The sequence below is a fragment of the Eptesicus fuscus genome, chromosome 20, assembly GCF_027574615.1.
Source record: "Eptesicus fuscus isolate TK198812 chromosome 20, DD_ASM_mEF_20220401, whole genome shotgun sequence".
NCBI lineage: Eukaryota > Metazoa > Chordata > Mammalia > Chiroptera > Vespertilionidae > Eptesicus > Eptesicus fuscus.
The window spans coordinates 44,543,654-44,559,536 of NC_072492.1; the positions used below are offsets into that span (position 1 = coordinate 44,543,654).

Below are 15,883 nucleotides of genomic sequence, written 5' to 3' on the forward strand. Positions count from 1 at the left end.
TTCTCTGACTCTCCAGAGCACTTTGGCTGTGCTTACAACTCTGCCCTTCTCCTTTGCAACCTTGAAGTCCCTTGCATTGACTACCCTGAGGTTGGCCTTTGTCTCCACTAAGCTCTGTCAAAGGTACAACTGTGTTATCTTGTCCATCAGATGTCGCCAATGACTAGCACAGTGCCTGCCACAGAATAGTGTTTGATATATATTTTGAATGAATGAGTGATATCGCCCATGAGTGTATTCCTACAATGGATAATGAACACCCATTGAATGAGGCAACGTTTTTCAATCTGGAGTTTGTTTAGAATAAGTGTATGTTTTGCAAAGTGCATATGGCAAAGCTTTTTTTAACAGCTTTATTGAGGTTACATTTTCATGTCCTAAAATCTGCCCATTTTAAGTGTGTAAATCAAGGATTTTTAGTAAATGTACTGAGTTGTGAGAGCAACACCACAATTTAAGAATATTTCCATCATATACATTTGCTGTCACTCCCCATTGCCATCCCCTATCCTCTAGCCCCAGAAAACCTGTAGCCTACTTTCATCTATATAGATTTGGGCAAAGCATTTTAACAGGTTGCATATTCATAATTAGTGACACAGTTGATAATATAACTTACCTCTATCATAAAAATAAGAAATCCATTCAAGGCGAATGAGGGAACGAACACCATGGTCAAAAGCGAGGCAGATGACAGGGACTGACTTATTATAACCATGTCTACCAAGCTGGTTGAGGTCTACAAGGCAAGTTGAAATATATTACATGTCAGACATACTCAGTCCATTGATATTTGAGAAAACATTTAAGATGTAGATATTCTTATCCTACATATCAGAATTTTCCTATATGCAGACACACGCCTTTCGGAAGGAAGAGGGAAAGGATATGCTTTTATTAATGAGAATATATATGGCCTTATGAAAAATCCATATTGCCTATCACTTAGACTGAAATTTTCAAATTGTCATATACCTTCTCCATTAATTCACCATTCCAAGTAAATGATTTTTTGGAGATGGTGTATTTTGACTGTAATATACTCATTTTCTTTTAGATTACTGGTAAATGTTGGGGTGGAGATTAAAAATAATACTTTGTTTTTGTTTTAAGGATCAGTTTATCAGTCAATAAGTATGTTTTGAACACTTTATTGAACCTTTGCTGGGTCTTATTAATGTATTAATTATAATAAAACTGGTAAGAATCATAACTACTCGATTCATTGTATATTACACAAATGGCCTGGCATTAAGAAGTGAGCATGCACTGTTTGCTTTAATCCTCACAATGACTCTGCCATGTATTCTTCTCATCCCTCCCCTTTTATATATGGGAAGGCTAGGGTCCAGAGATATTAAATAACATCCCCAAGATGACACAGTTAGTGAGGGACAAAGCTGGAATACAAAACTCTGGGTGGGTGTAATGATTGCTAAGTCTTTATGTCAGAAAATTATACTGTTTTGAGGCATTGTTACGTATATAAAAGGGAATGTTGTCTTTGCTACTAAGTGAATTTAAAGTTTTGGGGAAATGTGTAATCTACCTTACCAAAAACAATTGGGGAAAAACCCAAAAACATATAATCAAGTATTCAGTAAGAAGGGCACAATAAGCATTTTGGATAGCCAACCCAAAAGACTTCTCTCATTTTACAACCGCCACGATCTCCTTGCAAAGGTATTGCACAACTGTCCATGTTTACACATTTCTCTTCTTTTAGTTTCCAGGACATCACACTTCTCTATTTTTTCTCCTAGCTCCTTATTTTTGATAACTATGAGTCCTTTAGTCCACTTAGCTGACTCCGCTTATTCTATGAGGACTCCAAGTTTCTGCTTTTGTGACCCGTTCTTTTCTTCCTTTCTCACCCACTAGAACAAGAGAAGATGCCAAAGTGCGTCAAAGGAAATGGCCCAGTGTACTAAGATGTGCGACTCCACCTCTACCATTGGGCTGAAGTATGGGCTGACAGGGTGCTTCCTCCTTGGTCAAGGGCCTAAGGTACCCATAAAGTGCCACACCCTTGGGGGTACAGGAGTGCATTGGACTCTAGAAACTAACTGTTGACTGTGGCTTCACTTAGTGATGGGAGACATTGCCTATACTGTCCTTCTAAGTAAGCCCAAGGTCACTGAAGGACAACTGTACTGCCCCTCAGCATATGACACATTTCTATATATGATCCGGGGTGTAATAAAAAATTACCTCAGTCCTAAGACTGGCAATGGTTTAAAGTTATACTCACTGTGTGATGAAAGATCAATTATCACAGTAATTAGCCTCAATACCTATTTTGAATGAAATTCTAAGTTCTTTGTAGCAGACATAAATTATTATAAACTGCATGAGGTTTCTGTGAAGATGTATTTTGGCTTACTAAAATCAAGATGTTGATCAATACAAACTTTACATCAGTATTGTCCACCATGTTACTAGCTCATATTTTTTTGACTTGAAGAATAACATAAGGTCTGAGATCTCAGGTTTCTTCACGAGTCTATCACTATTTTTTGTGTGACCTTAAACAAGTGGCTTAATTATTTTCATTCTAAAAATATGAGAAGAATTAAATTAGATAATCTTGAATTTTTTTCAAACCTGACATCTCAATATCCCATTAACATGTAGCTTCTTTTAAACTGTATAAATATAAAATAGACAAGTGCACTAAGATAGATAAATATGAAAAAGAAAAAATCAGAAATTATGTAATTCTTTTACATTTTGAACAAAAATCCTTGTTTTAAAAAGTTGACTTTGCCTCTGCAATACTGCCTTATTTTAATACATAATAATTCAAAAATAGTTGGCAGCAAAGGAAAAAATGGTATTCAATCATCCCATATAATAAAAGGATAATATGCAAATTGACCCTAATGGAGGAACGACTGGGAATGACTGGTTGCTATGACATGCACTGACCACCAGGGGGCAGACACAACACAGGAGCTGCCCCCTGGTGGTCAGTGCGCAACCACAGGGGGAACATTGATCAGGCACAAACCAGATGATGGCTGTGCTAAGGACATCTGAAGCTGGCAGGCGGACATCCTCTGAGGGGTCCTGGACTGCAAGAGGCCACAGGCCGGGCTGAGGGTCCCCCCACCAGTGCATGAATTTTCATGCACCGGGCCTCTAGTGTATAAATATAATTCTGTTTGAAAAATAGTGTTTCAGAGTCTCATGTTCAACTCTCTGCTGTGGTCCTTTATTTGCTATAGTTTGTTCCCATCACAGTGAGAACATCTTAATCCACAAACATTTGTCTACAAACCTAATAGAAAAGGTGTTCTGCATTATCATGACTTTCCCTAGAAACGACGTCAGATTTCTTCACTTGCGCATTTAGGCACTTGCAGCTGGGGAATTATGCAAGAGGAACTCATTACATGAGAATGCAGAACCTATTTTGCCTTCTACCAGGTATTGAAGGAACTTGGCCTCGTTAGACTTTTGCCCCTGATTATATATATATATCAACTATTAGGCAAAATGGTCTCTACTCTATAAGCCAAGAGATGAAAGCTATTGTTCTGGAAGATCATGGTGTTTCAAGTTCTGAAAGAAGGGCCTTCTCTGAGAAAATTCCATCCACAGTTTTGTCCAACCCAAAACATCACTATGGAGCCTGCATCTGTGAGAAGAGGTCCCACTGAAGGCTGAAGAATAAGGGGTGGAGGCATGGTTTGCCTTTTGATGCAAGTGCTCCCCTACCTGAGATGTTGTCAAATCTATACAAACCATGATGAATTGTGAGTATAAGGTAAACCAGGGGCTGATTTTTCACTTGACACAAAGCAAAAAATATATGCATATAGACTTGTATTAGTCCCAGTCTGGAATGGCTTCTATTTAAGGAGAACCAACACAAGAATGGGAAAGACAAAGAAAAAGGAACAATGACTTGAGGCTGCCAGTTGCTTAGGACTGAAGGGACAATAAATTTAAAGAGTGTCTATGAGGGAACTCACTAGGAGATTTCGAGCCTTAGGCTGGCAGTAACAGACATGTCAACAGTCATATTGGCCAATAACCCTGACATTGCTGGAACATCAGCTCTGAAAAAGACTTTCATTCAGAGTTGAAATGACTAGAAAACACAAAGTATGGACACAGATTCCTTGTTAAACTTTGCTGGACATAGAAGAGCGCTGGTGGAAAAGAAATCAACTATTAGACTCTCTTCTGCTAACATCTGTGCTGTCTACCCAACACCTGGGTTTACATTGGACAAAGGCAGTAAATCTGTTGACTGAACAAAACGTTCCCATGCAAAGTATAAAAGCAAAGATGTTTGGCGCATCAGATCTTCATGCCTGCCTCAAAGCCAGTCTTCTGAGTGAGGTATCTCTATACATCTTTCTGTAACTTCTGAGCTTGTATTGATTTGTCCAGATGGTGATAAGAGGTGTAGTAACAGATATTACCTGCTGCATACTGAGAAATACAATCTAGAGAAGCCAAATCAGAAAACTGTCCACGGAGAAGGGATAAGTCAACAGCTGCCTACTGACCAGATAGTCTAAGGCTAATTTCTCACAGAAGTCAGTGGGCAATGTCAGATGTATTTTCTTAGCAGACGGCCTCTGGTTGGGTTCCTCTTGTGGTTTCAGAACTTCAACTCCAAGATTTGAGAGCTATGTTTGCAAGACACACACTCAACCATGAGTTGAGTATGTCAGCTAAAAGGAACCTAAAGTGCTGGGATTAGACACACTGGGTGTCCAGCGTCTTGGTAAACATTTCCATCCAAGTTTTAGTAATCTTGGAATCATTCATTCCTATTTACTAATAAATGCTCTGCTGTAGGTATAAAAACATCTTTGATCTCTGAAATTACTAGCATCTGAGGTTAAAAGACAACTTCTTAAACACTGTAGAGATGATTGGACTGTCAAATTTTATCAAGCCAATTTTTGTCCTAGTGTTACCAGGAAGCCCTGTATTCTGAAGGATTTGTAAACTCAATAGTGGCATCCTGAGCTTCAGTTTTTCTGTAAGGTACTCTGTAAACTCTAGTCAGAGTTGTAGATGAAGTCTTTAGAAACACTGTTGAATCAGCAACATGTTACATTCTCTCTCCTTTCTGTGGTGTAATTTTAAGGTGTTCATTTCCCATTGCTCAGGACAAAAGTGACTATGTTTCCTGTTACATTGAAAGTTGAAAAAAGAACTCTATCTCTCTATTTATATGTTTGTATGTATACTTACAATGAAGAAGCAAAATGACCAAATGCCACTATTTTTTCTTCTCTTGCGAAAAATAAATGATATCACATATGTGAAAAAGATGACAGCAGCTGCATAACCAAATATAATCACAACCTAAAAGGTAATATAAATAATATCAAAGTCAAAAAATAAAATATGAATTGAGGGAACATTTAAATTATAAATATTTTAAAATATTTTATTGAACATACACTTTGAGTGCTTTTTGTTTCCATTTGGGGCAAAATAAAAATGAAAATGTCTTGATTACATAAAATAGCAAATGTTAAAATGTATCACGAACTTACTACCTTATAAGACAATCTCTATGTAATGCATCACTCACCGAAGCAAACACAAGTTGAGTTGTGAAATAACGGTCCGCTACGTTTGCCAGGCAGAAAATTAAAAACGATGAAGCGACAAAGAAAGCAAAGAGGCTAATATCCACCAGGGCCTGCCCACACCAGTAGGCCGAAGGGCAGAGGCCTGAAGTCCATAGCTGGGACTTAGTTCTCTTCTGATGAAAAAACATAGGACATACATAGATCCAATTAAAGTCCAAATCCAGAACAAATGCATTGGAATATACCTAACCAAATACTGTCAAATCTTCTGATAATTTTAAGTATGCATATACTGTTCAATGGAATTTAGTGAATTCCATTAAGGTGACCATTTTTGACAGTGAATACTAGTATTATTTCATTGTGTAGGTTTGATGCACAACACCACCTTAACTTATGCATAATAAATAGAAAAGCAGACTTCACCACGATCCAGGAATGAATCTCCTTCAAAAGAAATATCATTTTTGTGACCTGCAGGCCAATAAATTCTCCATTATCCAAATAGACTGGCTCAGAAGGGTGAAGAATGACTCATTTAAATCTCATTAAGCTGTTTGACTTGAATAATGGACTTAACCAAATACAAATATAACAAAAAAAAAAAAAATTGTATTCCCCACAGTAGAAAGGGGACTCAAGTCTTAAATCTGGTCTTTAATGTCAACATCAATGACTTCTTCTTTGTAGTTAAGAAGTAATATAGTCAAAAGTTTTATAATATTCCCCTTTGAAGGATTAGATTAACTTGAATCCCTGTAAAAATCCCTGTACTTTTCCTTTTATTTTGAAATAAAAAGTATTTTGTGCTTTTAGAAGTAAATTTTTGACTTAATAGAAATAATGCTTAACTACATTATCTAAAGTTAAACTTACGCTTAAATGTTTTCTTCACAGGACTACATTTTGAACACACCGCATTTAAAACACAATTATTGAAGTTTCTGAAGTCTCTTCCCACCACCCCTACCCCACCCCCCTCCACCCCCACCGCCTTTCCTTACTTTGTAATCGCTGACACTGCTCATGGCGATGTAAGGAGAAATGCTGCTAACAACGGAAAGTAGGAAAAAGGAGCCTTCTGGCAGCCCACTCCAGACAAAGAACAAAGTCTGCAAACATAAGAGGCACTGTAAGCTAGTAAATATTTAAGAACATGGAACAAATACGAATAACCATAAAGAATATGCTGTTCGAAATATTTTGAAAAAAACCAAGTGTACATCTAGATCATCAACATCTATGCATGGTGGCAGGGAGATGATTTCTGATCATTTAACATGAGGTTTTAACTCCTAGAAAATAAAAGGGGAGGGGAATAAAAAAAATAACTCAGGGCCCACCCACATCAGGGTATATATGAAAATGAATCAAAAGTAGGATCTCAAAGATATATCTTCTCACACACTTCATAGCAGCACTATGCAGAATACCCAAGAAGCAACCCAAATGTCCATGGACACACAAATGGATAAACCAAATGTAGTACATACACACAATGCAATATTATTCAGTTTTAAAAAGGAAGAAAATTCTGGTACATGCTAGGATGAACTTTGGAAATTATCCTGGCATATGGATGAACTTTGAGGAAATTATCCTGGGGGAAAGCCAGTTACAAAAAGACAAATACTATACAATGGTCATTAATGATGTATCAAAAGTAGTCAAATTTTATACGAACAGAAAGTAAAATGGTCATTGCTAGGGTCCAGGAAAGGGAGGAATGAAGAGTTCTTGCTTAATGGGCATAGCATTTTAGTTCTACAAGATGACAAAGCTCTGGGGACCTGTTTCCCACAATATGAATATACTTAACACTACTGAACTGTACGCTTAAAAATAGTTAAGGTGGTAAATTTCATGTTATGTGGATGTTTTTTTAATCAAAATCCAAAAAAAAAAAAAAAAAAGATTCAAGAATTAGGGTCCTAGAGAAACAGGTAGTTCAGGCTTGAGCAGCAGCAGGTCTTCCTCAGGAAACCCAGCAATGAATCCGTGCAAAGTACTGCAGCTGGCACTATGTTATGAAGCACAGCCCCGAAAGAACAACTCGATACCACCGAGCCCATCTTCAAGGAGATACACTTTAAATCACCACCCCCACGGCCCAGCCGGCATGGCTCAGTGGTTGAGCGTCAACCTATGAACCAGGAGGTCATGGTTCGATTCCCGGTCAGAGCACATGCCCAGATTGCAGGCTCGATCCCCATTGTGGGCGTGCAGGAGATAGCCGATCCATGATTCTCTCTCATCATTGATGTTTCTATCTCTCTCTCCCTCTCCCTTCCTCTCTGAAATCAATAAAAATATATATTTGAAAAAAATAGATCAAAATTAATCATGCCATGGTTACATGAGTGGGAAGAGCAGAGAAGCCAAGGATGATGATGTGAGAAGCCACTGTCACCCCTGGGGTGGAGGGATAAGGGGAAGGAGGGATGTGACTGAAGGCCAGGGGGAAGGATCCTTCTGCTGACCTAGCCGAAAGCACTGCTTCCAGCTGGCAGGCCACAGTATAGGCAGAGGACAAAGAGTCATGAGAACACAGCCTGTGTGTACCAGACCCCATCACCCCAATGCAGAGCCACTGTGGGTGGGTGAAGGAATTCATCAGAACGCATCTAGCTGAAGAACTGGCAAATATTCCTTCAAATCAGTCAATCGACTACCCATTTAGTCAATGAGGGGTTCACCAACAAACTATATTAGAAATATAAGATTCTAAAACAACTGGTCCTGATTTCCAAGTCAGTGTGTGCGTGCACACGCGCACGTCTCATTCTCTCTTCAGTATACTCGTGCAATCAACTACGAATCTTTTTAGAAGACTTTCTGGGAGACTGTGACATATTATGGAACAGTATTCCCCCTTAAGAATTCTCTGAGCATAATGAAGGGGGAAAATCAGCAACATGTTAGATACAATCTGTTTAGAATATAAGGCCAAAGTTAATTTTTTAGGGTTAACAATCAATTATAAATATGTAAAAGCTAAAGAAGGAACACACACAGGGGACTTGTCAAACTTCTAATTGTTTGGAATGAGTAAACCCAGTACTTACTAAAGGGAAGGAGCTTCTTATAGTTCGAATCTGTTGTGTATGGTTAAACATTCCAAGCAGCCCATTGCTGATAATATTCATAAGAATAGGAAAACACTGCAGCCTCTTGGTATTGCATACAACTGAGAATCTATAATCCTTCAAATAAAATAAAACAATGTTAATTCTAAATAACTAATGAACAAAGAAAAAGGTTTTGTATATAAAATCCTAACAGTGCCATTTTCTAGCTGTGTGACCATCCTCAAATTAACCGACTTCTCTGAGCGACAGCATCCTCATCTGTGAAAGGGTAAATACAATAAATGGACTGTTGTACAGTTTAAAGGGGACAATGTATATTAGGCCCTAGCACAGTCAGCAATGTGAATCTTTATCAGTATTACTAATTTTAGAACATTTTGTCCTCATTTTGTTGATAAGGACATTTCAGCTGATGGGATGGATTTAAACGTGGCCCCGATGAGGAAACACGGCCCGTTTGCAGTGAGCAAACAAAGGAACCCTGTTTTTGTGGACAGGAAATAAGCATGAGGTTAAGTATTCGTGGCTACACGGCCAATGGAGCATTTTCACACTTTCTAGGACAATGTTTATGTTCTTCAGGTTGATGAAAATGTTCACACGTTCATCCATGTTCTTTAAATATTACCAAGGGTTCATGTAATAAATATGTTGGAGAGTAACAAATAAAGCAACTACCAGGCAATGCAGCATCCCACACTGAGATTACATTTTGCCTGGTGGACTTAGTTTAGATAGAACCGAATTCAATGCTATCTCTTCAAAGGCCTTTGTTTTCTCTCCTTGTGGCAAGAAATAAAGAGGGAGCTTCACATAATTTGGCTCCGTTTTTCATTGGAATGCAAGGAAGACTGAGTTTCCTTATGATTAGAATGCATGTTCAGTAGTCTTGCTCCTGGAAGGATCTCTATGATAGAATTTAATATATTTTCTAGTCAGAACTTTTGAGTTTGAATAATGCTATTATATTCAGCCACTTTGAAATGTAAAAAAAAAAAATCATCTAATTCAAAAGTTAAGATAGAAAATGTTTTAGAACACTTCTTTAAACTTCACAGATTATTTAATAATGACCCAAATGTGTTTGAGTCCAGTTGCTGGGTTGACATTCCACAGTGTTAAGACAGTTAAAATATAGCACTTTATTGTTTTTCATGAAAGCAGAACCAAGAAGCAAGAGGCAAACACACCTTTTGTTTCCCGGCAACTATGATGGCTCCGTTGTAGGACAGTTCATCAGGACCATTTCTATTTACAAAGTCATCGATTTCCAGCAGTATATTCTGATGATTCAGTGACTGTATAAAATCTTCAATGTTGGATTCTAGTATTACATCAACAACAGAAGGCCACAGAAAGCAAGAACATATATGTCAATTTTAAAAAATAAGCCACATACACAATTTATATTATGTATAAAGGCATGTCTCCTTGGGCATCACAATAATAATACTGGCCTATAAAAGAAAACCCATTCTATCATCTTCTATTCATCGAATCTTACTCTGTGATGAGTTAGCTTTATGATCCTATTTCATGCAAGTTAACATGTCACCATTAAGACAATGTAATTCTATTTTATGACTCTTGGTTAAAAAAATACAATTTAACTCAACAATTTGTGGAACTACAATAAATGTACGAGGAGTACTTCAAACTGGCTAGCCTAAAATACTTAATAATAGCACTCCCCTTGCTCCCTTATTCTCCAGATAACAGAAAAAAGCATTTAGCTGAATGTATGAATGTATTTTAAAACATGAATGTATTTTGCGTATTTACATATGTATTACATACATATATATTACATAGATATATTTTTTTGTTAGGAAGTGGGAAAGGAAAAGGGTGCCACTCTCAGGACACAGTTGTCAATAGGCCCCTAACGAAGAAAACAGATAAGTAGGAGCTGAGAAAAACCACAGCCTAGCACACACAGGAGCCAACAACTGTAAAGGCTGCTGTAACGAAGAGGTCTCAAAACTGAGTGGTTCAATCAATACATAAGTTTCTCCTTCACATAATAGCTCAGGGTCATCAGGCAGATAAGCGGCTCTTCTCTACCAGGTTACGTAGTGACCCAGGATGCTTCTACCTTGCCCCCTCATCCCCAGCACCTCTAAACTCAGAGCAAATGTGCACAGTTCCTCAAATTTTTTTTCCTTTTTTTTTTTTAAAAAATTATTTTTATTGATTTCAGAGAGGAAGGGAGAGGGAGAGAGAGAGAGAAACATCAATGATGAGAGAGAATCATTGATTGGCTGCCTCCTGCACTCCTCCTACTGGGGATTGAGCCCGCAATCGAGGCAGGTACCCTGACTGGGAATCAAATCGGTGACTTCCTGGTTCATGGGCTGACACTCAACCACTGAGGCACTCAGCTGGGCTAGAAATTGTTTTCTATTCATAAAGACTAAATACACATATTCTTCCCTTACGATTTGCTTTCCTCCCTCTACATAAAAATAACTTATTTCTAGATTTAAATTGTGTTTTTCTGTTCACCTGTGTTATTGATGATCAATAAGCTGGTAAGAGGATCTTGGGGAAGTTGCCCAGGAGAGAGGAAATACAATTCAGGTTTAAATTCCCAATCACTCTTTTGACTTAATACAGCATCAAATATCAGTTCCACAATCCATGGGAGCAGTGCAATTCCAAATACCAACAGTCTACCAATAAAGAAAAGTTACCATATTAATCAGTAGCAATTTCACTTATTCCGATAGACATTTCACAAATATTTGTAGAATATCAACTTTTATGCTGGCCATAAGGATGAATAAAATTCTGAAAGTCATACCTTACATTGCCCCACCATACAAAAGGTTTTTCTATATAAACACCAGGTGATCAAACTATGAAGCCTAAACAGACCTGTGTATAAGGCTAATCAAATGCTCACATTCCCACTGGCAGTAAACCCAAAGGCTGCATTTATCTATCCTCTGGCAGGAATGTTGGGTATTTCATTCTAGCTTTAAATTTTATTCTGGTTTAACCCTTTCTTGAAACTCACTATCCAAGAAAACCACAGCACTCTGATACTCACAGGGTCAAAAGCGTTTTCTTTCCACATTTTAACTTTAAGAAACGGAGCCGTGCCACTGCACAGATCTGCATTCTCCAGAGTTCCAAGTCACTCACAGGGAAAGGAGGCTGAGCCGGCTGCATCTCTGGCAGGCTTTCTGCATCTCTCACCTCTGCTTGTTCAAAATAAACACACAGGCATGCATGCTCGTGCACACACGCACACGCACACGTACACACAAGTACTAATTATTAATGACATGCTTGGGTCATCACAGTTTTCTCTTTTTAGAGAAAAATGTTTTAGGATATTTGTGGTCATAAAACAAACAATATAAGCACCAGGTTATGTTCATCATGTCAACATTTAATAAACTCACTGATAAAATACTCTGAATGCTTATCAAAAGAAGACTTCAGTCAAGGGTGAACTCATCATGCCCAGTCTTTAAAAAGGCACAAAAAATCCTATATGTAACACTATTCTGAGAAATTTCAAGAAGTTTTCTCCAGAGAAGTAGCCAAGGTACATTCAAGGTACATTGATTCCTAAATGTCCATTATTAAGCTATCAATCATTTAGAAGTCCAGGTGCAAAACCGCCAGCTCTGAAACCATAAGACTGGCACCTGATTTCCAAATATATGACTTACAAGTGGTATAACTTGGGGCAAATCACTGAACTTCTCTTAGTTCTGATTTTCTCAGGTTTAAATGGTGCCAACGCCACTTGTTTGAATGGTCCTTGTAAGGACAGCAATGCCATTCAGCCACACATTGATCAAAGTGTCTGGCATAAACCCTCCGTAAATGAGAGCCCTTACTATGATCACCCATTAAAATACACAAGAGCTGATCCTAGGCCTTTCCTCCATTGAGACCTTACTGAAATTTTGTCTATGAACAAGCTAAGAGCAATTTTTATAAAATATATCTGCTTAGAGTTCATGACCTCAATTGAGGGCCTTTCACATCCTCAAAGTATCTAAGAAGTGAGTAACAGAGGATAGAAGAAAACTGCCACAAAAGGAAACAAATACTTATAGTTTCTAAAGAAAAATTTGGTATATTCCAAGAGGAGTCTGTGTTCAGTCCTAGTAATGAGGAAATAAGGCCTGCTCTTCCCAAACAGCAGAGTCAGATTTGGAATTAGTCCCTTTCTTTAGTGTGAATCAGGTATAAGCATTATAAATACTAAATTGCTATATAATCATTGGGAAATTGATTTTATATGAATTATACAAATGAATGTACCTTGCTCGACAGTTGATATTCCTTCCACTTTCATGAAGACTTCATTCAGGGTTGACACAGAAATGTCATAACGCACCACACCCTGGACAGAACCCTTATCAAGATCACTGAAAAGGTCTAAGGCAACAGACAGGAGTAGATACATTTGAAATAGCATATGGATAACTAAACCTAGTGAATTAACATATTTAAAAGATGATGCAGAATATGGCTCATAAAGTTTACATCTTTGAAATATCCCAATAAGGAAAACCAAAATTACACTGGAATGCTCTTCCCCTCTGAAATGAATGTCAGACTTCTCCTTTTATCCTCACACTGTCTGCACTCTATCTTCTGTTCTCAGCCCATGAACTTCCTGCAGATATCTTTTAGGAAATACCTCCTCTACGTCACAAATCAACGTGTAGTTCTTCTCCTATTCTGGGTCTTTCTTCTGTACAGGTAGAAGACTTGTAGCTGGTCCCACCAAACGCTACCTCTTGACTTGTGCTCTTTGGACATCCCAAGGACTTCCTAAAATAAATCTGCGCTCTCGCTCGCTCTCTCTCTCTCTTCTCTCTCTCTCTCTCTCTCTCTCTCTCCTCCCTCCCCCTTTCATTCTCCTCTCTTCCCTACTGGTATTTCTAAGCATCCGTTACCAAATAAATTGCACTAAAATCCTCATCTCAAGTGCTGCTTCTTAGGAAACCCAACCTAAAATGAAATTCAAGTCCATTAAACAATAAAGTTGTAATAATAATGTAAGCACTTATTCCCAAATTTCATTCTATTGAAATCATATTTAAGTTACCTGGAAATTTATCTGTCCTTTCCACAGGCAAAGTATACACAAGCTTTTCTTTGCTTTCTGTTTTTAATTTAGCATCCGGGACGTGATGATTAATGAAAGATGTTATTCTTTCTGGATCACATATTTCATTTCTGTACAAACTAATGTTTGAAAGAAAAGACAAGTCATTTGTGTTTCCTCCAGTGCTATCACAAAAGAAGAGCTTTCTATTGAATAGCTAACCTTTGAGTACTTTACTTGGCTTTTAGGGAACAAACAAAATGAGTAAATAATAATAATAATAATAATGCCATTAGTTAGAAAAATCTTCTGATTTATTCAGAGAAGGTGTATAAACTCAGAACAACTAAATTTTACAAACAAATGCATGATGGATTTGAAAGCTGATATATATCAAGTAGGAAGACAAACAGAGGGAGGTGAGGACATTAGACAGAAGATATTTCTTAGGAAAAATCATTAATACACTAGACCGTGCAGATACCAGAAATTAGTGCCTAACAGAAAAACCTGGCCAACGAGCCACAGAGTTTGTGTTTTAAATGCTTTCTGCCTGCAAACATTTTCTCGGTAGACATAGTCCTCTTTACTCACTGCCACCAGACTGACTCCCATTTTTGATACTAGCTTCTGATATTATTTGATTTTGTACCCTATGAAAGAAGGCAACGATGTCACAGGATTGTATGGATCAGCTGAGGAAACTGGAGGGTGGAAAGTGGTCCATGAAGCAGCCCTGCTATGATCTATCAGCCTGGGCTGATAATTTTGCAATTTTGATTATCACAATGGATACAGTGAAAACATTTGGGAAACACTGATCAATACAGGTTGGCAGAGCTAAGCACAAGGCCAAATCTCTCTCATAACTGTCTACCTTTCTGATATACTAATATTAAAATATCTATGTGTGTGTGTGTGTGTGTGTGTGTGTGTGTGTACATGTAATTTATCTGCAAATTCTTTACCTTAAGTGATATCCAAGACCCCATTTTCTCTTCAGAAAGCCAGAAGAGCCTGCACACTTCAATCTCCCATTGGACATAATCACTTTTCTATCTGAGTAAAAAGCAAGAGAAAAAGGATCATAGGAGTCATTTCTTCCCTCCCTAGAAAACACAGATGAGGACCAATGCTCAGATTTCCAAAAGAAAAGCGTTCTATGAGGCATTGCTATATCAACGATCCATTTAAAATGTTGAAATACCCCTTAAAATGGATGCATTTTAAATGAGCTTATGAGTTCCAGTTCATTTTAGTATTCTCCAAAACGTAAAGAAGAAAAAACAGAAATTACATGGGTGCATTTTCTTTTGTTTTTAATCCTCACTGGAGGATATTTTTCCCTTGATTTTTAGAAAGAGTGGAAGAGAGAGGGAAAAACAGAGAGAAATATCGATGTGAGAGAAACACATTGATTGGATGCCTCCTGCAGGAGCCCCCATCAGGGCCCAGACTGGGGAGGAGTCTGCAACTAAGGTACATGCCCTTGACCAGAATCAAACTGGGACCCTTCAGTCTGCAGGCTAACACTATCCACTGAGCCTAACAGGGTAGAGCTACATGGGTACATTTTCTATGGGATGCTAAAGAATCAGTGGATATTTTCAACCAAGTATATATATTAAAGAATAATTGGATGTTTAAATTAATTGAAAGCTGATCTGGAAAAAAAATCACAATTTTTTTTTTATGAGGTCAAAATCTAGCAATCATATAGTTGGCGAGGAATTCTACAGTGGGAGTCGGCTCCTGTCATCCCCCAGATTGGTAAGTAACATAGGCACACCAAGGCAATGAGAGCAGGGCTCTGGGAATAAGTATTGCCCAAATTCTTTATTGTGATACTGAGATCAAATCGACACTCACCAGCCAGGATGTCAGCCTCATCCAGGGAACTGGTGCTCAAGAGGATCACACGGTCTGCTTTGCGCTCCTTGAGGAAGCTCCACACTTGCTGCCTTGAAAAGGGATCCAATCCAGCAGTTGGTTCATCCAACAGCAAAACCTACCGAGGATGATGATATATAAAATATGTCTTTCTCTCATGTTACCGATTTCCTGATGATAGCATGAGTAACCAAAGCAAACAGACAAACAAAAACCTATCCAACCATTTATGTCCAATATACTCATATTCACAGTTAAACACA

The 15,883-nt window shown here is 38.0% G+C and overlaps 1 protein-coding gene across 5 annotated transcripts in view; it reads right to left on the reverse strand.

Moving 5' to 3' along the window:
• LOC103299440 (ATP-binding cassette sub-family A member 6-like) overlaps nucleotides 1–15,883 on the reverse strand; it is a 49,572-nt gene that overhangs the window by 13,328 nt on the left and 20,361 nt on the right. For all 5 annotated transcript variants that reach the window (XM_054709343.1, XM_054709342.1, XM_054709344.1 and 2 more), the window contains 12 exons: nucleotides 15,600–15,738; nucleotides 14,699–14,789; nucleotides 13,731–13,870; nucleotides 12,938–13,054; nucleotides 11,706–11,856; nucleotides 11,159–11,325; nucleotides 9,844–9,977; nucleotides 8,630–8,767; nucleotides 6,569–6,676; nucleotides 5,564–5,737; nucleotides 5,218–5,331; nucleotides 620–739 (listed from right to left, as the gene is read on the reverse strand). In XM_054709343.1, coding sequence (XP_054565318.1) covers nucleotides 620–739; nucleotides 5,218–5,331; nucleotides 5,564–5,737; nucleotides 6,569–6,676; nucleotides 8,630–8,767; nucleotides 9,844–9,977; nucleotides 11,159–11,325; nucleotides 11,706–11,856; nucleotides 12,938–13,054; nucleotides 13,731–13,870; nucleotides 14,699–14,789; nucleotides 15,600–15,738 — 1,593 coding nt within the window. The remainder of the gene's footprint in view (nucleotides 1–619; nucleotides 740–5,217; nucleotides 5,332–5,563; nucleotides 5,738–6,568; nucleotides 6,677–8,629; nucleotides 8,768–9,843; nucleotides 9,978–11,158; nucleotides 11,326–11,705; nucleotides 11,857–12,937; nucleotides 13,055–13,730; nucleotides 13,871–14,698; nucleotides 14,790–15,599; nucleotides 15,739–15,883) is intronic.